Here is a 25,201-nt window from a genome sequence, read left to right as displayed (position 1 = left end):
AGGTAACAATCATGCTTCCTTCCTCTGTCCTCTCCCCCCAACCTCGCACAACAGAAATGTGATCAAGGTCTCCCTCATCTGATGAGTCTTCCATCAGTTCGTCCTCCACTTCTTCCTGGGCTCCTGCACCTTCCTCACTAGTTTGGCTGCTACCATGCGCCCTGGTAAAACCATCTCCCCCACCCTCACATGCCTGCCGCCTTGGTGCTGCCGACCGTCTGGACCTTGCAGATGTTAGCCCTTCCGCATACAACTCCACCTCCTCTACTTCCTCCACCTCCTCTTGTGCCACCACCTGACTCCGAATTCTGTTTAACATGTGCTCCAGCATGTAAATCACCGGAATAGTCATGCTGATAATGGCATCGTCAGCACTAAACATCTTCATCGCCATTTCAAAACTGTGCAGAAGGGTGCATAGGTCCCTGATCTGAGACCACTCCTCCAGCGTGATTTGCCCCACCTCTGAATCTCGTTGGCCCAGGCTATACGTCAGAACGTATTGCACCAGGGCTTGTCGGTGCTGCCACAGTCGCTGCAACATGTGCAGAGTTGAATTCCACCGGGTAGGCACATCGCATTTTAGCCGGTGAAGTGGCAGGCCCAACGACTTCTGTAGAGATGTAAGTCGCTGAGCTGCGGGATGCGAACGGCGGAAGTGAGCACACAGCGACCGTGCCCTCTGCAGAAGGCCATCTAGTCTGGGATAGTGGGCTAAAAATTGCTGGACAACCAGGTTCAACACGTGAGCCATACAAGGCACGTGTGTGACATTGCCCCGGCGAAGGGCCGCACCCAGGTTTGCAGCATTGTCGCACACGGCCTTCCCTGGTTTCAGGTCCAGTGGAGACAACCATTCATGAAATTGGTTCTCCAGAGCTGACCACAACTCCTCAGCTGTGTGACTCACATTTCCCAGACATTTCAATGTAAAAACCGCCTGATGACGTTGAGCCCTACTGCCAGCATAGTAAGGAGGTGTGCAGGATCCCTTCTGCGCAGTTAGAAAGCTTGTGGCATGACCAGACAGGCTTTGGGTGCAGGTGGAAGACCGAGAGGAGGTTGAGGAGGCAGAAGCAGTGGAGGAACTTTGACATAAAGAGGATTGACGCACAACTCGTGGGGACGGCAAGACTTGGACAGCAGCCCCTTGTCCTGCTGTCACCATAGTTACCCAGTGCCCAGTCAGCGACATGTAACGCCCCTGTCCATGCCTACTCGTCCAAGTGTCTGTGGTGAAATGCACCCTGTCACACACAGAGTTTCTCAAAGAAGCGGTGATGTTGTGTGCGACATGCTGGTGGAGCGCAGGCACACCTTTCTTTGAGAAGTAGTGCCGACTGGGCATCTGGTACTGGGGCACTGCGACGGACATAAGGTCTCGAAAATCCTCTGTGTCCACCAGGCGGAAAGGCAGCATTTCTGTAGCCAAGAGCTTGCAGATGGTGAAATTCAACCTCTTAGCTTTCTCATGGCTAGGAGGAAATGGTCTTTTACTTGTCCACATCTGAGGGACCGAGGGCTGGCTATTGTGCTTAGACGGGGTTGATAAGGGTGTCCCCGGCAAACTGCCGGTCTGTGAGGAAGATGCAGGTGGACATGTTAGGTTGCCTTGATCCAAAGGTGGTGCTATCGATGTCGGACAGCGCTCAACACCAGCTGCTGATACCACCTCCAAAGAAAATGATGACCTGCCAATCACGCTGGCTGTTGCGGGTAAAGAGGTGGCAGGTCTGCGCCCCAAAACAGGTGTGACTGCTGTCCCCCCAGTCACAGAGGATGAAGAGGCCGCGGATGCACAAGATATGGCAGACGGTGGTTGGCCCGGCCAGCTAGGCCGCATTGTAGCACACTGAGCTTCCCACTGCAACTTATGCTTCATGTCCATGTGCCGGTTCATGCATGAAGTACTCAAACTATGTATTTTTTGGCCTCTACTTAGCTTTTGCTGACAAATGTTACAGATAACACGAGTTGGGTCATCTTTATCGATCTGAAAAAATGCCCGGACTATGCAAGGCTTAGCACCCATGCGACCTGAAGAGCCACCACGACTTGTGGTGAGAGGCAGAGTTGTGTTTGAGGATGCAGTTGTTGACGTGCTTCCAGTACTACGTCTCTGTCCAGGAAGGCGCAACCTGACCTCGTCGTCACTAGCATCTTCCTCCACTTCCTCTGCTGACCTCATCTCTTGGCTGACTGTGGGTTGACAGTAAGTGGGATCTCCAACCTCATCATCATCACCCTGTGTGTTATCACACCCGTCGTCCTCAGAGCCAATCTGTTCCTGCCCTGACAAAAAACTAAAGTTGTCGCTCCAATCAGGTATTTGAGTCTTATCATCGTCTTCCTCATTGTCTCCACCAACAGGAGTTACAGTTTGGGAATGAGGGTCTACATTATGGTCAGAACCTTCTGCGTCTGGTCCTGGATCCGACTCATAAAGATTTTGGGCATCAGTGCAGATCATTTCCTCGTCTGGATTCACAGAAGCGCTGGAGTCGACCTCTGATTCCCAGGCTATAGTATGAGTAAACAGCTCTGCAGACTCAACCATCTGTTCTACCTCATACTCAGACGGGCAGCTGGAGATTTGGGAGCTGTGAGGAAGCAAGTGCGATTTGGGTGACACCTTTGAGGACTGGAGTATTTGTGATGTTGAAGTTGATGTGGAGGAGAGCCCACTTAAAGGAGCACTTGATATCCGTTGAAGCACCTGCTGTTTTTGTGCCTCATCTGGAATTTGTAGCGATTGGCGTGGCCGTAAGAAAGGGATCTTATCACATTGTCCGCTAAAAGAAGTAGACATTTTAGTTTGGCTGGAAGATGGTCTTTCTTCTGCAGATGTTACTGTTGCTTTAACACCTACCCCACGGACACAACCTTTTTTCCCCTTCCCAACACGCCTATTCCCCTTTCCACCAGCAGCAGGCCTTTTTCCACTCATTTTGGTGGTTAACTAATTCACAACTCTGGAGTTGTTTGCACAAAAAAACAATGGATGGTAACCGAGCAGAGCTGAGTGGCCAAACTGTGGTATTAGGCCAAAACTATTGGCTGGGTTAGATGCAGAAAAAAATATATTCAGTTTGCAACCTGATGGAGGTCAGTATAGATGGACTAATACAACAAGTCCCACACACAGCTAGAAGCCCAATATTTTTTCAGAGCTAGATGCAGAAAAAAATTATATTCAGTTTGCAACCTGATGGAGGTCAGTATAGATGGATTAATAGAACAAGACCCACACACAGCTAGAAGCCCAATATTTTTTCAGAGGTAGATGCAGAAAAAAATATATTCAGTTTGCAACCTGATGGAGGTCAGTATAGATGGACTAATACAACAAGTCCCACACACAGCTAGAAGCCCAAATATTTTTTCAGAGGTACTGTAGATGCAGATAAAAATTATTTTGAATTTGCAACCTGATGGAGGTCAGTATAGATGGACTAATAGAGAAAGTCCGACACACTGCTAGAAGGCCAAATATTTTTTCACAGCTAGATGCAGAAAAAAATTATATTCAGTTTGCAACCTGATGGAGGTCAGTATAGATGGATTAATAGAACAAGACCCACACACAGCTAGAAGCCCAATATTTTTTCAGAGGTAGATGCAGAAAAAAATATATTCAGTTTGCAACCTGATGGAGGTCAGTATAGATGGACTAATACAACAAGTCCCACACACAGCTAGAAGCCCAAATATTTTTTCAGAGGTACTGTAGATGCAGATAAAAATTAGTTTTAATTTGCAACCTGATGGAGGTCAGTATAGATGGACTAATAGAATGATGCTATGCCCAAAAGATTTTACTTCACTAGGTGCAGTAAAAAAATTGGTATTCTATACACAGGTGGTATATCTTGCAACACAGATAGGCTACTCCACTGACTAACACACTCTGCAATAGGCCAAAAAGGATTAGCTTTGCTAGATTCAGCCAAATGCTGTGAAAAAAACTTGCACAGCACTGGCACAGACCTGCCTGGCAAAAACTGATAGGAACTGATGTAACCTAGTCCTGAAAAGGACTCCAATTACAATTAGTCTTTACTCCCACAACCTATCTATTTAAGAGCACAGACCTCCCTGATAAAAGTCGTAGGAAATGCTGTAACCTAGTCCTTAAAAGGACTGCAATCACAACTATTCCCTACTCCCAAGCTATCTGTATATTTGTGCGAAAATTGGCTTGAAATTAACAAGGTATAGCGCACACAGCAACAGCGGTGCCGTCTAACACGCAGCTGCAGCAGTGAGAAAATTGTGGCGACGGGGAAAATGGCTTAGTCTTATAGGGCAAGGACATGTGACATACACTGCCAATGACACATGCCCTTGCTTGTGTGAAAAAAAGCACTTCGCTCCGTGTGTGCGTTGCTGATAGGCTGACAGATTGCACCTCCCCACTGCAAATGCGGGAAAGAGAAAAAAAAATGGAGATCTTCATTGTTCCTGCAGAGATCCATCCCCTGCCCCTCCCCCCACCCCGCTGTACACTCAAACTGCGTATTAATATTAATTTTCATCATTACTGAGAAAAAATCCAGTTATGATTTTGGTGCACGAACAGTTATCGAACATAACCTCGAACAGCCGAATTTTTATCAAATCGTTCGTGTTCGCCGAACGGCTCGAACACCGCCCAAAACAGCTCGAATTTGAGATTGGCGAACAGTTCGAGTAGAACAACGCTCATCTCTACTCAGAATAAACACATCAAGTATTCTCAAGGCTTGTGGCTGAAGATTTACACTTCATATCATTCTAGAATGCTTTGAAAACTAAATAGCAGAATAAAAGGTTTATTTCTATAAGGCTAGTGGCTAGGTAAAGGCACAAGCAACTAGGAATTCAAAGGTGTCACATTTGTAATCTAGGAATGGTGGAGATGATGTTCTATTCTCTGACACTCTAAGGCGTTAAACATATTAGATATATAATGTATGTTTCTGAAAGTAAAACCCTTTGGGGCTGCAGTTTAGCCTAGACAGGGTTAAGTGTAACACCCAGTCCAGATATGGGAGGGGGGACTGAGAGTTAGTGCCAGGAAGTGTCAAGTTCAGTTAGGAGTAGTGTTGAGCGAGTATGTTCTATTAACCCTTTCGCTGAGTATGCTCAGCCGAGGTCCGAGTATTTATAGCTGCCCGGTGATAAGGTTAAATCGCTCCCGTGTGCATGATTTGCGACTGTTTGACAGTTTTATTACATGTGAGGAATGTCTATTTTTTACATATTCTTCACATGTATTAAAGCTGTCAAACAGTTGCAAATCATGCACACGGGAGTGATTTAACCTCATCACCGAGCAGCTGTAAATACTCGGTGCTCGGCCCGAGCATACTCGGACAGAACATATTCGCTCAACCCTAGTTAGGAGAAGTGTAGTGAAGTGACAACAGTGGTCACAGGCAATAGACTACTAGGGACAACGTGAGCCTGTTACTCGGGGCAGTGGATTGCCATAGAACCCTTCCATACGAATCCATCTGTGGGCCTGGGAACCTCAAGATGGAAGTCGGGGCCCTTGGGCGCTCTCAGCCTGCGAAGCCGCAGGGAAAGATGTACTCAAAGTCTCAGAGGCAGAAGGTGATGGAATCTGGGTGCACTACTAGTGGTAGAGAAGAATTCCTAGTGCTAGGGAAGTTAGCAAGAGGGATGCTCTATTCATACTGAGAACCAGGGCTGAAGTTATGTCAGGAACCTGTGGGAATGACTGTAACCTGTTGGGCCCTATCCTATCTGCTTGATTGTAAATACTGCAAGCTGTCAAGTAAAAGTTTGATTGTTTTCACGAATTCCGTGTCCCCTGGATTGTTTGCTGCAGAAGCTCTGGAAGATTAAAGCTTGGAGCCAGTAGAGGCCCATGGGCCACAAGTAAGTGTGATGCACCCCTCACACAGCAGCACACAGGGATGGGGACCCATTTTGTCTGTAGGGTGCCAGAGCAAGCAGAAGCAGCAGCTCGCCTACAACTACCTCATTCAGGCACCTTACAGTAGCATAAAAGCAGCTCACATTTTCAAAGCTATAAAGATGAATTCACAGTCACATAACTATGCAGGTACAACATCTCCTCTCAGTTGACTCTTTGGATTAATATTCACAGACTGTCTTTCACTGCCATTTTCAATGTGCTTCACTAGTGATGTAGTACACACAATCCAATTTTGGCCTTTCTCTGACCCTATGTGAAAGAGCTGACCTCCTATTCATAAAAGCATGGCGTTGCTTGGCTAGCCCCCATCTTTTTTACTGGCTGTGATAGTTCACTCAGATTGGTTGTGCTTTACCATGTGATGCGATTGATGCATTGCATTATGAAGAATCCCGTGTGGCTGCGCTTGACATCAATAGCCAGCTCTGTGACTTTTCATTGGTGTGAAAAATGGCATCAGGCATTTTATTCTGGTTGGCCAATACACAGGAATCGAATCTCACGCTGTTCAATTTTGTAGGAACTCAAATTTGACTCAAACTTAATTCTCTGTTGGTAGATTTGATCATCTCTAATTTAATCATCATGGCATCAATCATAATTATATTTAATATCATAATTATATTTTTACCTAAACTGTAAAATATGTCTTGATAGTGAACATGTACTTTAAAGAAAGAATGATGATAAAATAGCAATGCCAACAGAACATTTTACCTAAATCAGAACGACCAAAACCGGAATGAATATCAGTGCCAGTCCATTTTATTTGAGTCACTTTTTCCTGGTCAGTGTCCATATTACTATAAAAGAAACTTCTGTTCCTGAACGCAATAGTAATTTGTAACTCTGAAAAACCTGATGTTTTGCTCTTTGTATTCCAATTTGGCTACTCAAACATACTCTGAATAACAGTTAACTGTAAAACTAGCCTATATTACAAGTCCGTGACTAAATCAAGATGATAACATATTTGTTTACTACAGAAAACAATTACCTGTGGGGGCGAACCTCATGAACTTTTTGTACTAGGGTTGGTTCAGTGTACTAAACTGCTAGCACATGTTGTCTTACCCTACAAATATGCACATGCAATAAAAAATAGCATTTCCAAGCCCACAAATCTGAATATTATGAACGCACTAAATAATGCTTTCTCAGTTAAAAATGATGATAAAACTTGCCAGAGGTGTACTCTGGTGCATCCAGCATCACCAGGGACTTATTTACAGAATTATATCTGCGTAATGAACTTCTTGTTATTAAAACAAGGTCCAGAATCAAGGTGAGAATATTTTAATTTATATTTACCATTTTTTTAACCTTAAAGAGGACCTTTCACAAATTTGGACAAAAGTATTGGCACCCTCAGGCTAATACTTGGTTGCACAACCTTTAGCCAAAATAACTGCGAACAACCGCTTCCGGTAACCATCAATGAGTTTCTTACAATGCTCTGCTGGAATTGTAGACCATTCTTCTTTGGCAAACTGCTCCAGGTCCCTGATATTTGAAGGGTGCCTTCTCCAAACTGCCATTTTGAGATCTCTCCACAGGTGTTCTATGGGATTCAGGTCTGGACTCATTGCTGGCCACCTTAGAAGTCTCCAGTGCTTTCTCTCAAACCATTTTATAGTGCTTTTGGAAGTATGTTTTGGGTCATTGTCCTGCTGGAAGACCCATGACCTCTGAGGGAGACCCAGTTTTCTCACACTGGGCCCTACATTATGCTGCAGAATTTGTTGGTAGTCTTCAGACTTCATAATGCCATGCACACAGTCAAGCAGTCCAGTGCCAGAGGCAGCAAAGCAACCCCAAAATATCAGGGAACCTCCACCATGTTTGACTGTAGGGACAGTGTTCTTTTCTTTGAATGCCTCTTTTTTTCCTGTACACTCTATGTTGATGCTTTTTCCCAAAAAGCTCTACTTTTGTCTCATCTGACCAGAGAACATTCTTCCAAAACGTTTTAGGCTTTCTCAGGTAAGTTTTGGCAAACTCCAGCCTGGCTTTTTTATGTCTCGGGGTAAGAAGTGGGGTCTTCCTGGGTATCCTACCATACAGTCCCTTTTCATTTAGACGCCGACGGATAGTACGGGTTGACACTGTTGTACCCTCGGACTGCAGGGCAGCTTGAACTTGTTTGGATGTTAGTCGAGGTTCTTTATCCACCATCCGCACAATCTTGCGTTGAAATCTCTCGTCAATTTTTCTTTTCCGTCCATATCTAGGGAGGTTAGCCATAGTGCCATGGGCTTTAAACTTCTTGATGACACTGCGCACGGAAGACACAGTAACATTCAGGTCTTTGGAGATGGACTTGCAGCCTTGAGATTGCTCATGCTTCCTCACAATTTGGTTTCTCAAGTCCTCAGACAGTTCTTTGGTCTTCTTTCTTTTCTCCATGCTCAATGTGGTACACACAAGGACACAGGACAGAGGTTGAGTCAACTTTAATCCATGTTAACTGGCTGCAAGTGTGATTTAGTTATTGCCAACACCTGTTAGGTGCCACAGATAAGTTACAGGTGCTGTTAATTACACGAATTAGAGAAGCATCACATGATTTTTCAAACAGTGCCAATACTTTTGTCCACCCCCTCTTTTAGGTCTGGTGTGGAATTATATCCAATTTGGCTTTAGGACAATTCTTTTTGTGTTTTTTCATTGAAGACAAATTAAATGAAGATAATAATACCAAAGAATTTGTGATTGCAATCATTTTCAGGAAGAAACTGAGTATTATCTGACAGAATTGAGGGGTGCCAATACTTTTGGCCACCACTGTAGAACACTGAAATGACTGATGGCCAATATGTTCACTTTCTTATTCAATATTTCATTCAACTCTATGGGTGTGTACTATTAATTCACTATGATTCTGTCCAATCATAAAAAGGCAGAGTCCTAGGGACCAAAAAGTAGACACTCACAGTTCTGACCAAAATGAAATGTCCATAGCAAAGGTCGGAACTGTACCAGTGTGAACTTACCCATCCTCGGTCCTCAACTGATCCGCAATGCTCCTCGCTCTTCCTGCTGCCCCAACACTGTGATGCTGCTGTCGGCCTCCTCTCTTTACTAACAATAAGTGCATAAGGGATGTGGACAGAAGTATCAGAGCAGCAGATATAGTGAGGACCATCATGGGAGCAGCTGAAGACCAAGAACGGGTAAGTATCATGCTGGCACAGTTGTGACCTTCTCTGTGGCAGGGTTGCCAACTGCCCAGAAATTTCAGGACAGTTCGTAAAAACAGGACACGTTTTTGCCACGTGCATAAATTTTTTTTTAACGCGTCCTTGATTTTTTTTGAAGCTGGATTAATTTACACAGATTATTTTGATTGTAATTTACATCATTTTACAGTTTCTAGTGAATGCAGCTGATGTCAGAATTATGGGCTGAGGACATGTATCACTTATAAACATTATGATTTATTATGGCTTTACAATGTGTCCGTAAAAAATATTGCGTGTCTGTGATGTTTTGATAAGCGGTCCGGAAAAAATAAAAAGTCTGTGGGCGTTTTACTTCGGTCAGCACTGTAGGTGCCTACTTTTTCATCCCTATGATATTGCCCATTTGAATGATTGGACCGCGTTATAATGGGATGAAAGTACACTCCCAAAGATTTGAACAAAATGAAGCTCCCTTTAGAATGATGAGAGAATTAACAGATTGGGGGCTGGTAATTTCAGTGCCCTGTATCTCTTCTAAGAGTGGACAAAAAAGAAGAAAAACGTTTTTTGTCTTCATTCATGCTTCGATGTGCAGGAATATACAATTTGTGATAATTCAATTTATGTAAGTCAAAATTTGTGATAGGTTCTTTTTTATCGTAATAAGTGAATAATTTAGTTTGAAATTTGTCCAAATAATATTTTTCTGGTGAATAATTATGTGTGATGTAAAGGGAAACCTAGTTCATTTAAAATTTCTCTTTCTTCAAATTAAATGTAATGTGTATTTTGCAAAAATATAATAGCATAGTTCTCCAGAATGGGTCTCACTTTAAAGAAGCACTCCCATTAAAGTTTTATCCTCTTAATATATTGCAATAATCATATTATATAGCATTGTGTACTTACAATTGATCATTTTGCCTTCCTATCCAGTTAATTATTTTCTTTTCTCTGCTCTTTTATTTCAAATAGGACACTTCTTGTTCATGCATGACTCATTCCCTCTTTAACTTCCAACTCATGACTTGTACAGAGAAAATTGACCTCCTGTTTCTACATAGAGCTTAGAAAGATTCAAATAGTCAGTTTTAATCACGTGATGTCATAGACCTAATGGAAAACAGAAGAATTAACTGGGCAGAAGGTCAAAATGAGCCATTGTAAGTACACAGTGCCATATAATATGATGATTGCAATATATTAAGTTGGTAAACATTTTGATGTGAGTGCTTCTGACTCGCCCCCTGGGCCGCGGGGCACTCGGAACCGGGCAATAGGGAGACGATGGTGGTAGTAGTGGCAACCCGGTCCGTGGCTCAGGGTGGTCAGACCAGTGGCAGTCCTTTTATAAGTTTAAAGTGATGTCTGACTACGCCACCCGTGGATTGTGGTCAGGGCTAACCGCCGCTACAGTGCAGACCGCTGGGGCTGATATAAATGTGCGGCACTGAATAGTTCAACTCCCCACGGGAGGAGTATGGCCCCAGGGCAGAATATATAATGGATGATGGAGGGGATGATTCCGACCGCGATAGCCAGGAAACGGAGGCCTCTTAAACAGTTCAGGGTCTTTATTAGAACAGGTAATATGACCCAGAAACAGGCCCGGCTAGGAGGGGGCCTGGATGTCTGAGAACAAGTCAGGGTGAGGGTGCAGGCCTACCGTGCTCTCTGTGCTCCTTCTGGCTATTTCCCTCCTTGTAGTGTAACAGCCCACGTTCCCGAGCTCACCGTGTCCTCTCGCCCTTATGGCTTGCAACTGGGGTCCCTTTCTACTCCCGGCCTGGTACGGCTTTGCTGGTCCCTTCTGCTGTGGCGGAGCCTCCGGGCTTCTTAGGCCAAGGAACATACAGTCCCCTGCAGACTGGTTATCTGCTGTAGGACGTGGAATCCTCACAGCCTCAGACACCAAAGTCTGGTAGATTAGTCTCTTTGTCTGCCAGGACAGGCGCACTTCGCCTCTTGTCCCTGGCTCGTGGCTCTCCTACTGCGACACGTCCTCTTAGGCTGCAACACAACTGTCTGTCCCTGCTCTGGGACACTTCTCTATCCAGAGACAGGTTGTCCAGTTCTCCCTAACCCTGCCCCCAGCTCCAGCTTTTATAGGGGCAGCCTGCTCCCCCTACTGGCCTGGGACAGGAGGTATTGCATGCTAATGGTCCTTGACTAGAGAACCTCCCCCTTGCTCTCAGACACAGCTTTATTATATTTGTGGCATCCAGGCCAGGGTGACACACTTCTACAAGGGCTCATTCACACGAGCATATATGACGCGCCACCTGGGCCATATTCTTTAGGGGAATACCCGGAGCCGGATCAGATGGGGGTTGTAGTCTCCGAGTGGCTGTGACCCGGTCCGTGCCCAGGGTGTCAAGCTCAGAGTATGTGGCAGTCCTACAGATGTTACAAAGTTCGTTATGTCGACTACGCCACCCGTTGGATTGCGGTCACTACGGCCGCCGCTGCAGCAAGGTCCGCTGAGGCTGATGGTGTTGGTGCAGCTTTAGATAGTATAACCCCCAACGGGAGGGGTATGGCCTCAGGGGGTCAGGTGCAGAAGATGGGGGTTGTGGTGGTGCAGCGTGGATGATAATGAAAGACAGAGTCGGGTTGTGCAGTTCAGGGTGTTTACTTACTGCAGATATTCCGGTCACTCCGGCCTTAAGTGACCACCCGAGCCGTGCTGCGTCCACCAGGTCCTGGATTCAGCCAACCCCCAAGCAAGTCCAGAGCGTGTCCCTGAGCCCTCCTTCTTGTCCTTTCTTCTGGCCGTCCCCACCAGGGATCCACCTAGGTCCAGCTCCCTCGGGCCTTCTGTTGGGAGACCCTTGGCCTTGGGTTCCCTGACCCTACACGTGGTTTGCCTTCAGGGTGGATGTGGTGGGTGGCCGTGGCAGATCCTGCCCACGGCCTCCGGTTCCTGGCTAAGGTGTGCTGTAGCCTCTGCCAGCTTGGGATCCAGTACCCTGTTGCCGACCCTTCACCCTATTAGCTCTCTTATGGGCTCTTGGGGTCCCCTCTGCGCCTCTGGGCCTCTCTCTCTTCTCCTCTCTCACTCTGGCTGACTCCTCTCTGCAAAAGACTGACAGACTGACCAGCCTTCTACAAAAGACTCCTCTGCAAAGACCCTGTCCTAAGATGGTGCCCACCTTATATACTCCCTCTATGTGTGAGCTCAGGTGACCAGCACCCAATGAGCTCCTAACTTTACCCAGGCTGCTCCCCCTATCTGCCCCTACACTACTGGGATGTACCACCCCCCTCCCACTCCAGCCAGGAACAGACTCGGTCGTACCTGCACATTTCTAAGTGGGAGTACCGTTGGTCTGCTCCTCGGAAATGGGATGTGTGTAGTGCATGCAGCTTTCTGAGCTCAGTTCCACACTCCATCCTTACCCGGGAGTGGAATATCACACCTCTGGCTTGAGGTGTAATACCCCTGTAGCAGCCGAATCCTCAGGGTGCTACATTCCCCCCTGGTAAATCACAGCACGTCCTCGGGCTGTAAGACAAAAACATCCACAAACATACATTTTTTTTTTTCATAAAACATAAACATATAAAACATATAAAACATCATCAGCAGCATAATACTCTTCATATAAAACTTTTCATTATAAACATTCTTGTTTCTGGTTCCTCCGGTCACGGTGCAACTTGTGACCGGGTAAAGTGCGACAGTCTCTTGTAGTAAAAACAACAGTTTCCTATAAAACCGGTAGGGGGCGCTTTAGGAAGCGCAACTATATACAAGGGATATGGCCGCTCTCAGTCCTCGGTCAGAGGGATTAAGGGAAATACGGGTAACAGTTCAATTTGCTGGTCCCTACGGGGACTATATTTTAACTAGCAGCGGTAACAGTTCACTGTGCCCCGACGGGCAACTATATACAGCTTCTACTCCGCTGTACTCAACGACGACGTCCTCCTGCTCTTTCTTTGTGATTAACTTTAGCTTCAGACCCGTCCGGGTCCTCTTGCTCCTCCTCACACCGCAGCTCCTCCTCCGTCAGGCGATGCACATGGAGGGCGTAGGGTCCTTTGGCACACTTGTGCCGGGTGAAGGTGACCTCGTCCCCTATATAAAGGTCACGACCTCTGTGTCCCTCCGGTAGGTGGGACTCAACGTCTCTCCTGGTCACGAAGACGTCGCCTGGGGTGCGGTGATCCCTGATGAAACCCCACCCATGCTGCAGATTGAACTTTATCACAGTCCCGATGGTACGGGGACCATGCGCTGCACGGGGGTTTCTCCTGGTCCGGCTCTTCTGCTCCGCGCTCCTTATTTGGGCTTGTTGTTCCCGGACCCGCCTCTCTCTCCGCTCCCTCTCAAAGACCTCGAGCTGCTGGCGGCAGCACTCTGCACGCTCCGCTGCGGCTGCCCGAGTCTCCTGAGTGAACCCCATGAGGTCTTCTCCGGTGGGGTCCCACTCAAACTGTGCCCCCTCTAGCGGGGGCGAGATCCTTTTTACGGGCTTTGGAACCGGGATCAGGGGTTCGTCTAGGGGTCTCTCTTTCCGGAGTCGAGGATGGTGAAACTCCGGTGGCCATATGAAGGGCTGCCCATCCGGGCACGTATGTTGGGTGAACAGATCTTCTCCCAGATGCGGCACTCTTGGTTTTATGGGCGCGGTGGTGGTGGCGCCCGGGTTGCCCAGGCCTTGCGGCCAGGCCTGGGGCACCTGGAAAGTGAAGGGCACCGTAAGGACGGCGGCGCCCTGGGCTACTTGGCCCTGCGACCAGGCCGGTGGCTCCGCGGAGGTAGGGGACGCTGTTGGTATTGCGGCGCCCGGGGGTACTAGGCCCTGCGACCAGGCTGGTGGTACTTCCTGCTTGGTCACGCTTGGGGTCAAGGCGTGTGACGTCACAGGGGTCGCGGCTGCGGCTTCCGGTTGAGGCCTAGTCTGTGGCGGTGACGTTGCGGTTACGGGCACGGCAGGGGGTACTTCGGGCTCTGCGACGGGGAGCTGGGGCAGGTACGCGGTTTCCCGGTTTGGGGTAGAAACGTCCCCTTTACCTGCCTCCATTCGTTCGGCTCCCTTCTCGGCGACGTCTCCGGCCTTCAGTCCTCCTGCGCCATCCTCAGAGGCGGTCTGTCTCCTCGTCTCGGGTGGCGTGCTCCGCTGACGAGTCTCGGTCCGCTGGGCCATCTCTCGGCTCCACTCCGCCAACGTCTCTCGTTGCACCCGGGCCATCCTCCGTGCGAGGCCCTCCAGCGCAGTCTGTGCACACTCCCGATCTCGGGGGAGCTGTGCCAAGACCTCCACTAAGCCTAGTGGGGTCATTGCTTCTAGCAGGCTCCTGACCAACGGGTCGGTGCTGCTCTGCTCTCCTTCCGTTGTCTCCAGCAGGCTCCTGGCCAGCGGGCCGGTGCTGCTCTGCTCTTCTCCCATCTCCGGGTAAGCTTCTTCTGGACTCAGCTCTAGGCTTCTTGTCTCCGGGTGCGCTCTCTCCAGACTGCTCCAGGCGACACCCATCTTTGCTCTCTCCTTCTCAGTCCTCCCACTTCGAGGGCGGTCCCGGGGCCACTTGGTGATTGTCAGCTCCAGGGGCAGTTCTTTCACGCTGACAGACACCTCTAGCATCACAGTCTCTGTTGGTGGGGGCGGTTTCCACTTTTGGCGCCATTTTCGGTCCTGGCCCACGATGGGAGGTGGCCTCTTGCCACCCTCTGGCACGCCCATAATGGCGTCCGCTCTTCCAAGGCGGGAAACCTTTGGAAATGGCGGGAATCGTCTCCCAGTGGCGGGAAACTCTGCAGATGGCGGGAAAAAGCTGTTAATGGCGGACAACCGGCGGGAATCGATCTGTGACGGAGTCCGATGGCGGGGACCCTCCGGAACCGGCAGGAGACTTCTTTTTGAGGTAAACTTGTTCTTTTCTTCAGGCACGCAGTACCCGGTTGTTGCGGGCACGTGATCCTGCCGACTACGCCAAAGTTGACGCGCCCCCTGGGCCATATTCTTTAGGGGAATACCCGGAGCCGGATCAGATGGGGGTTGTAGTCTCCGAGTGGCTGTGACCCGGTCCGTGCCCAGGGTGTCAAGCTCAGAGTATGTGGCAGTCCTACAGATGTTACAAAGTTCGTTATGTCGACTACGCCACCCGTTGGATTGCGGTCACTACGGCCGCCGCTGCAGCAAGGTCCGCTGAGGCTGATGGTGTTGGTGCAGCTTTAGATAGTATAACCCCCAACGGGAGGGGTATGGCCTCAGGGGGTCAGGTGCAGAGGATGGGGGTTGTGGTGGTGCAGCGTGGATGATAATGAAAGACAGAGTCGGGTTGTGCAGTTCAGGGTGTTTACTTACTGCAGATATTCCGGTCACTCCGGCCTTAAGTGACCACCCGAGCCGTGCTGCGTCCACCAGGTCCTGGATTCAGCCAACCCCCAAGCAAGTCCGAAGCGTGTCCCTGAGCCCTCCTTCTTGTCCTTTCTTCTGGCCGTCCCCACCAGGGATCCACCTAGGTCCAGCTCCCTCGGGCCTTCTGTTGGGAGACCCTTGGCCTTGGGTTCCCTGACCCTACACGTGGTTTGCCTTCAGGGTGGATGTGGTGGGTGGCCGTGGCAGATCCTGCCCACGGCCTCCGGTTCCTGGCTAAGGTGTGCTGTAGCCTCTGCCAGCTTGGGATCCGGTACCCTGTTGCCGACCCTTCACCCTATTAGCTCTCTTATGGGCTCTTGGGGTCCCCTCTGCGCCTCTGGGCCTCTCTCTCTTCTCCTCTCTCACTCTGGCTGACTGGCTGACTCCTCTCTGCAAAAGACTGACAGACTGACCAGCCTTCTACAAAAGACTCCTCTGCAAAGACCCTGTCCTAAGATGGTGCCCACCTTATATACTCCCTCTATGTGTGAGCTCAGGTGACCAGCACCCAATGAGCTCCTAACTTTACCCAGGCTGCTCCCCCTATCTGCCCCTACACTACTGGGATGTACCACCCCCCTCCCACTCCAGCCAGGAACAGACTCGGTCGTACCTGCACATTTCTAAGTGGGAGTACCGTTGGTCTGCTCCTCGGAAATGGGATGTGTGTAGTGCATGCAGCTTTCTGAGCTCAGTTCCACACTCCATCCTTACCCGGGAGTGGAATATCACACCTCTGGCTTGAGATGTAATACCCCTGTAGCAGCCGAATCCTCAGGGTGCTACATATACATCGGACAAGTGCTATCTGATGTTTTATCGATTAGCACTCAGACCATTGTTATTCTATGGGGCAGCGCTGATCTGCATTTTTTTTCTTATATCGAATAGAAAATAATTGTAGCATGCTGCGATTTGCAGCGCAAATCAGACCGCACTCACCCATTCAAGTTTATAGGTGTGTGGAAATCGTTGCTCTGCACTCAGATGACATCTTATAGAATGGAGAAGATGGAGAAATTGTGTTCTCCATCTTCTCTTCATCTGTGCTACGATTCTTTCTTCCGAGAGAATCGGATCACACTAAGTTGACACTCTGTTCAAACTCGTGTATTTGTGACTACAGGAAAAATTTTATGACGACAGGTTTCACTTTCTTTGCTGAAGTACCTTTATCTTTTGAAATGACAGTCTAAAATATACAGCTTAACATTTTCATAAAAAACACACAAACAACAATAATAAAGCGTTCTTTAAATGTATAGGGTTGCCATCATCAAATTGTATTGTTATTGTGAGCAGCATTGGTAGTCTATATTGCCTTTTATATTCGAATTGTTAATTCTTGTATGATTTTACACCTACAAAACTGCTGGTGATTGAATGGATTTTCTCAATATCATTAATGGTTCCAGTCGCTTACTCAACTCTTTGTGTCTCCTCTCCTCGTGTGACAACCTCAATAAAGTGCTGTTTTTCTCACGTACCAGTGGTGAGTGCGACTCTCATTTAGTTTTTCATGCTTTTCTGCTCACCAGTTGGAACAAGTTATCACTTATCCAGTGGATAGGCTATAACTTTTAGATTGATAGGGTTCTATCTGCTTAAACGGGGCACTTTTATCTCTCCTAGAATGGAGCAGATGTTTTACCACCACTTCATTCATTCTCTAGCTGGGTCTGGATGTATCCGTCATGTTGGCCACAGCTAGGGCTAACTGAGGGATAAGTGCTGATTGTATGCAAATTATTTATTTTTGGAGAGGAGTAAAGGCCCCCATACACATTAAACTAATGTTGGCCGAACCCCCTGATATCGACAGGTTCGGCCGACATTCTGATGTGTATGGGGGCACCAGCTGACTGATGGGGGAGAGATGTCAATCGGGCATGTCCAATTTTGGACTGCCGATCGCATTGTTTTCCAGGTGATAAACCAGCGGCTTTTTCATACAGAACACAGGATTGGAGCGCTCCTGTGTATGGGAGAGTCGGCTGAGATAGCGGTCGCCTGAACAATCTTCATGCATAAAAAAGTCATCTAATGTGTATGACCAGTTTATCACCCACTACGTGCACATTATGAAGCAATATCTCTATAATGAATGGTTGAATGGCAAGATTTCAACAAAATAATTACAGTAAAATGCAAAGTAAAAAAAAATTATAGATCCTCTAACTGCACTTGAACTGGTTTATTGCTTGCACTTAGCAGCGTCCCAGGAGGAGTGTAGGGGAATTTAGTGGAATAGGCAATGTTGGCGATGCTGGAATTGCTCTTTCATGTTGTAAGATACTTCACCGTAAAGAAAAATGACTCAGTATTGACTTTTTACTGGAAAGGCTCTGTTCACATTAAAATCATGTCTTTCTTCATTTTTAAACAGATTTCAGTGAATCCTGATGGATCCTATTACAGTATTTTTGTAGAAAGAAAACAATAGAACAGAATAGACGATCAAAGTAGAGTGAACAGATCCTACCTCAGTTTACTAATTAATTCACGATATGATTACATTTAGACATTTTGATATAGATTTTGCTGCCATAACTAATTGTTAAACCTATAATTAGGCTTCAGGATGACTGTAAAGAGTGAAGTTTGCACAAGCAATTTTATAATTATGTTCATTCAGGAGCTCCAACAATATGTAATATTGTCCCTGCAAAAGATAATAGAAAAATAATGAACAGCTAAAATAACAATCAGGTTCCAACTTTTCTTTTACGTTGCGAATGAAATTGTAGATGGATGTAAAACTATGAGAAATTGCTTTAAAAATTGTATGTTAGCAAAATCATGGCTCTAAATGGACATGGAGCTTTTTAAATATTTTAATATACCAAGATTCAGTCAGGTTGGTTTGACTCATTCTTGTTTTGATGCAGTTTTCAAAGCTTAATGCAATTTTTAAAAGAACATAATCAGGATTCTTTAGTAAAACTAGCAATTGAATCTTCTAATCAATTAAGAGGATTTTCGATTTTACAGGAATAAAGTTTAAGGAGGACCTGTCACCAGGTCAAAATTGGGAACTTTTTGTTCCATTTTTGTTTTATAATCCACCATATGGTTCCAATTATATGGTCCTCTTTATTCAGTGCAAATTTTTATAGTCTTTATGAAGTGGGACTGATTATTTTTCTTTTATATGCCGTTCACAGTGTGGTGAAAGTGATAAGGCAGCTTCATTCTTCGGGTCAGTACGATTACATCGATACAACATTTATGTCTTGTTTTTATGTTTTGCCGCTTTTACACAATAAAAACTATTTTATTAAAAAAGACTTATTTTGCATTACTATATTCCGAGAGCTATAGCTTTTTTATTTCTCCGCTGTAGGTTCTCCGCTGGCAGGTTTTTTTTGCGGGACAAGATTACGTTTTTAGCGATACCATATTTTTTTTACTTTTTGATCGCGTTTTAATTTTTTACTTGGCAGTATGATGAAAAAGCATTATTTTTTGTCTTTTTTTTTATTTTTACGGCGTTTACTGAAGAAGTTAATTAGTAGGACACTGTGATACCAAATATGTGTACTTTACTTGTTTATTTTTGTTTTTACATAAATATATGTATTTATTGGTATAGTAGTTTTTTCATTTATTTGTTCTTTATTTTGTGATTTTTTAAAAAATATTTTTACAATTTTTTAAACTTTATTTTTACTTTTTTTACCTTGTCCCTCCAAAGGACATCAACTTTCTCTGTCCTACTTTTGTATTGCACCGATCGTGGGCATTTCTGCAGGGTGTCAGTTATAATATATAGCTGATGCCCGATGATGATTGCGCGGGCTCTGTGAGTGATCATCAAGGCGGTTTGTGGGAACACACTTCCCGCGGCGCCGTACATGATGTTGTGAAGGGACTAATGAATCACTTCGGTAGCAGCCTTTTCGAGATATGAGGGCTAGAAGGCATTTATCAATGGTATTCATTTTATTCTTACCCATTATGTTTTTTTATTCAATACCTAACACTACAGGCAAACTTTGTGCACTGCTATGAGGATAAAGTTTTGCCTGAGTTTTGCTAATTTATACAGGACACTATTTGAGAAGAGATACATCCAAAAACAGCCTGAATGGGCTAAACACATTATCCCTTTTAAAAGGTACATTGACGATGCACTGTTCATCTAGGCAATGCAACCAGCATTGCAGATTTTGTGGCTTATCTTACACAATTGTTTGGAGTGTATACAGGTACAGGGGAACCATACAAACTACTGAGTCACATTATGAGTTACCGTGATGAATTTCAAACAAATTGGATCCGCTTGTGATTTTAATTTGTTACTTGATTTTCAAGGTGATTTGGAATCCAGCCCTCAATTGATCATTTTGGTTTTCATTGACCATTAATATATTACTTGTTCTAAATGAATTGCACCATTTACACCAGTAAAAATTTCAAACTTGAAATCTTTCATTCATCGAGATCTGATATATGATTTACATGTTCCCTTAATTTTTTGGACGCAGTGTAAAAATCAGTTAATCAATGCCTAATGTTTGGCCTAAAAAGCTGTGCAGTATGGATTCACTTATTTTTATTTAAAGCAAAAAACATTTTGCCATAAGGCTACATGAAAACAGAGCGCAATTTTCACAAATCATTCCTTGGTGGATTTTATTGCAAGTCTGTGACCAAACAGCTACAAAATCCAGGTGTATAACATGTGGATCTTGCAGTGCATACCAGGTCAATCTGTAGAAAGTATTGCTATGTAGGGATTTAAAAATCCACCCTAAAAATCTTAATCAGTACTTGATAGATAGATAGTTAGATAGATAGATAAACAAAAAATCTTACTTTGGGTAGTTCTGGAAATCCAAATTTTACATAGTGATCATACAATACAGATTCTAGAAAGAAAGTTCAGACAGGAAGATGTTTTTTTCAGTCATGATTTTGGTCATTTACACTGGAAAGCAAAACTTAGGCTATTGCTCTAACATAGTTTACAAACATATTGTCATTTTTTAATATATCCTTACTTGCCTATGCATGGGGCTTGTGGCAACCACAACTTGTTTCTACTTTTAGTTCAATGTCTTAATTTTATATTGATGCAAAACCCCCCATATAAGCATACAAAGTCTTTACAAGTGGGACCGTCGGTGTAACTACCATCATACTGGATGCCACTGAGCCCATTTTTTCTAGGAGGCCTGACCAATGCACAAAATCCTGACATGAGACAGCCTCAGGATATAATTTGCGGTGGCATATAGAAGGCCACATTTTATGTGAAGCTTGATGCATGCAATAGCCTGGTGCTGACCTTTTTCAGGCGCTTGGTGATCTGGGTGAGGTAAATATCCTTGGTCTGGTCTAATAAATATATAGAGGTCTGCTCTGGGGTCTAAAAAATTGTTAGGGTGTAGCCTGAGGTCTGTTTTTTTTGGTCTGCGTTCTGCTTTAGGATTTGAAAGAATTTGGTGGTTTAGTCTATCACTTGTTTTTTTTTTGCTTGCTAACACTGTGACCAGACCACAGCTAACAAAGAATCAGGGTTCAATTTCTAGATCAACTACCCTCTCCAAACCTCTGAGGTAGTGACAAAAAATAACATTACAACAGTCTTTTTGTTCCCAGTTCTGGGCAGGTACCCAATCCTGTGCAGATGTGCAGCTTGGTGTTGGAGCCAGATCTTCCCAAACTTAGAGAGGTCAGTAGCACTTGTTTATGGTGGTGTATTATCACATTTCAGACATTTGATATAGATCATGAAGATGAACCTTGAAATGCTATACACCAGCCTTGGTTTCCCAGTCCTGTGCAACCGAGGCATAATCCTGTGTAGTGGCTACTAGGGGAATTCACATATGCCAATTTGATTCTAAGAAAATTCTCATTTTCACCGAAAATCAGGATGATGGTAAAGAATATAGTAATCATTGAAGCCATGCATTTTTTTTCTGCAAATTTCAGCCTTTTGGCCCAATCGTGTGCAAACACCCAATCCTGCACAGGGGACTACTAAGGGATTTCACACCAGTCAGTTCCCAGAATAAATTAATTTTTACCAAAATTGATAAAGATGGTAGATAAGTAATTGTAGAAGAAATGGCTTATTTTTGAGCCATGACAAAATTAATTGTTTTGGCAGCACATCAGTAAAAAAACACTAAAAATGTTCAATTCTATTGCCCACTAGAAGACAAAGAAAGCCTCAAAAATTATTAACAATGTTTAGAAAACAATGTGAAACAGCAGGGGTAGGCCCATACACTATGGCCCATGAGAAAGCAGTGGGAAGTATCATAGGGCACAAAAGAAGGCAGAGAAAGAATGGCAGTTGCTATTCTTTCTCCATACCCTGTTGCATCCCTGTCCAAGATAATCATGAGATTATTTATGACATAATTGATGACACAGTTATTCTTGCAAACAAATTTTACAGCCTCTTCAAAGCACCTAAGTATGTTACACATGGCAAATCCCAAGGTTACCAAAGCTCCAGTTTCTATGCTGCATAATATAATCAGTCATCGGCTTACGCTGCCAGTACAGATGCTCCAACACGTGCAGCATTGAATTCCATCGCATTGCAGCGTTGCATGTAGGGCAGGGCTCAGTCCTATCACTTTTTCGCTCCACATTCTGAAGGCAGTTCTTTTCCACAAAAGAATGGTTGAAATCTCTGCACACTCTCCCTGCCCATGAGTACCTTTTCCTTCAAGTGGGTATATTTGTTTAAAAATATTCTACAATCAAATTAAGAACGTGCATCAATTAAGAACGAGATTTTACTTTGCCCAAACACAATGCAGCCATGATATTTTTGGCATTGTTTTCTACTAAGTTGTTGTTGACAGGGAACTATCTAAAGTGTCATTTGATACAATGTTCTACTGTTAGGCCCTGGTATTGGTGTGTATGCAAGTCCAAATAGATTAATAAAATAGGTACGCAAAAAATCAGTAGTACTATTTGTGAGATGCACACTTTGTGCGGCAGACAGTAGCAGAGTTAAATGTCGGTATTTTTTTTAACATAATTTCCTGATTTTCAAAAAGGAGAGATCAAGAAATGTTAAGCAAACACCAAATAAAAATAACAGCTGCAACAGACTACAATATTGGGTCCATAGACACATGAGGATGTGTAATCATACAAAGAAGAAAAGGATTCCAGTATACTTTTTTCAGACTTTAAAAACTTGAAGCTTTATTTAGTGAAAATAATATATAAAACAGCAATTTCTAGCATTTAATCTGGTCTAAGACCCTTATGGCTGAAACACATTGGATAAAAGGCTGGAAATTGCTATTTTATGTATCCATGTTCCATAAATAAAGCTGCAAGTATTTAAAGTCTGTAAACAGTGAGCTGAAATCCTGTTCTTTTAGGCTGTAGTATCGGTATTGTGTGTATGTACATCAAATTAGACTAATAAAACAGGATTGCAAAAATCAGCAGTACTTTTTGTGACGTGCATACTTTTTGAGGCAGTCACAGAGTTATTTTTTTTTTCTTACAGCAATATTGGTGGCTTGTTTCTGCAAATGCAAAAAAACTATGTGAATGAATTGCTACAGCAGCATTATAACCACAATTATCATGTAATCAGCAGCAGCCATAAAGACCCTTCCTTGCCTTACAGACTTCATCTGTTCTCATATCTGTCTTCATATCAATTAAAATTTATATTATTCTCTTTTACTCACACACTAATCTTCTTCACTGCTGTGCTGTCACACACACTATCAGCACAGTTTCATCAGTGTTTTATGGCTTTTTTCCCTATCTCTCTGGCTAAGTTGTGATGTCCTCTCACAATCCAGATTCATCACAAAATGACTTCTGCATTTCCTGCTTCTGCTTTTATACAGGCTGTGATAATCCTATCTGATTGGCTTTTCTATACCTTGCTATGTGATAACTGCAAGGCAGTATGTGGAAGCCCGACTGGCCGCACTTTACGACAAGTGATCCCTCTTTGGCTGATCTGGCAATCATCTGCAATGTGTAAAATGGTGTTCGCCATTTTAGGCAATTTGCACAAAGCGAATCACAAATTGTTTGAAGTCGCCGAGTTCAGCAAATTCTTGAAAATTCAACAAGAATTGTATTTGCATCAAATTGATTTGCTCTTATCTAACAGACTCTTTTAGGGATAATAAAGCATATGTAAGTGGATATGTCATATTTGTTACCTCCTTTTCTTTTCCCACAAAAGGAAAACTTTGGGGCTGTTTTCTCACATAAAAATTTTTCATCATGAAATACATAACCTCCATTGATGAAAATCCTTGTATTACTGTAGAGTATATTGATATCTTGTCCTGAAATGAAACAGGTATTTTTATTCTTTTATGCACAGGAAAGCAATATCCTTTAACAATGAATGGATGCCAAATATATCTTATTGGTCTGTATTTTTACAGAAACTCATGGAAATTACAGGGTAAAATCTTGGTTCGGGGTTCTTTCACACATCAGTGTTTTGGTATGTGTGCATCTGTTATTTTTCAGTTAGATCATGGACTCATTATAATTAATCTGTCTTTAGATATGTCTGATTCTCTGCGAAAAAAAAAATGAAACGTGATCTGTGTTGTGGATAAATAGGCAGGAGAAGGTGAAAAAAAATTGTATGAGAAAAACGGGTGCAACAAACTGACACATGGACCAAAAATGGATCCAGCACACTGAAAAAAATGTGGACCATTTTTCACATATGAGAAAACGCTGGTCTTACAATGACAGTCATCAATAGGGCTGTGCCAGGTTTAGTTACATCCAGCAAGTTACTCCAGGCAAGCAATCTTAAGACTCCATGAGTAAATAGATTTTATCTGTTTCATAACTCTGAAACACTTTTGCAATAAGTATATTTACTTACTTAAAACCACTCCAATTTTAGCTATCATATGTTTGGACAGAATTCTTGAGCAAGGATTTAAGCTAACTCCTATATCTTGCAAAGGATCTGGAATGAAAAATGGTAAAATTGGATTAATAGCAACGATGCAGTATATGTATATATATATATATTCTAAAAAAAAGAATATACTGTAGACTGGTAGCCCGCAAGGCCTTTCTGTACCAGTCTGTCATTGTTAGTTTGTTCACTCTAATTCATATCTGTATTTTGCATGTAACACCTTCTCATGTACAGAACAATGGAATCAACGGTGTTCTAAAAATAAATAATAATACATGTGTAAACAGGTTACTGGCATGCAACAGGGCATACAAGGAGGAGACAGTGGTACTTAACCAACACTATTTATTTGACAAACACAGAAAGAAAATCTATCTAACAGTATATATATATATATTTATATATATATATATACACACACACACACAAATAAGCGCTATATTGGGGTAACAGTAGCAAGGTCAGTACAGTATATTATGACACTACAAGAACATGGCAACGTAACTTAATACGATATCTATTTAATGTTCTATTTATGTACACTGTCCTTATTCTATAGTAGTTAAACGAAGGTTGATGAGTAATGCTTAGCCTTTATGTCTCACTTTAATAGGAACCTCTCTCAATAGTAGGCCCATACCCATTGTACTCTGTGTAAGAATTTATGATCGTTACATTGGCCCTAATGGGGATCACCAGTATTTCCCGCTAGGCTGCAATTCCTAGATATGCGAGTCACTGGGTATACAGTGTGTTTGCCGCACAGCCCCTGTGCACGGCCCCGACCCACACTCGGTACTGTACTTCTACA

General features: G+C 44.2%; 1 protein-coding gene across 2 annotated transcripts in view; it reads right to left on the bottom strand.

Annotated features, from left to right (window-relative positions):
* Positions 1-25,201, bottom strand: part of LY86 (lymphocyte antigen 86) — a 74,413-nt gene that overhangs the window by 33,949 nt on the left and 15,263 nt on the right. Inside the window, exons 2-5 of one of the 2 annotated variants that reach the window (XM_073676675.1) lie at positions 24,349-24,435; positions 23,660-23,788; positions 20,310-20,362; positions 16,654-18,153 (exon numbers count right to left, since the gene is read on the bottom strand). In XM_073676675.1, the coding sequence (XP_073532776.1) occupies positions 18,061-18,153; positions 20,310-20,362; positions 23,660-23,788; positions 24,349-24,435 (362 nt within the window). In that variant the 3' untranslated portion in view covers positions 16,654-18,060. Of the gene's footprint in view, positions 1-16,653; positions 18,154-20,309; positions 20,363-23,659; positions 23,789-24,348; positions 24,436-25,201 lie in introns of those variants that run through there. The other variant, XM_073676674.1, reaches the window with a different exon arrangement.

This window comes from Phyllobates terribilis, unplaced genomic scaffold (genome assembly GCF_046119375.1).
Source record: "Phyllobates terribilis strain yellow unplaced genomic scaffold, ASM4611937v1 Scaffold_4__5_contigs__length_816908805, whole genome shotgun sequence".
NCBI classification, from domain to species: Eukaryota; Metazoa; Chordata; class Amphibia; order Anura; family Dendrobatidae; genus Phyllobates; species Phyllobates terribilis.
This window is presented reverse-complemented; position numbering and strand designations above follow the sequence as displayed.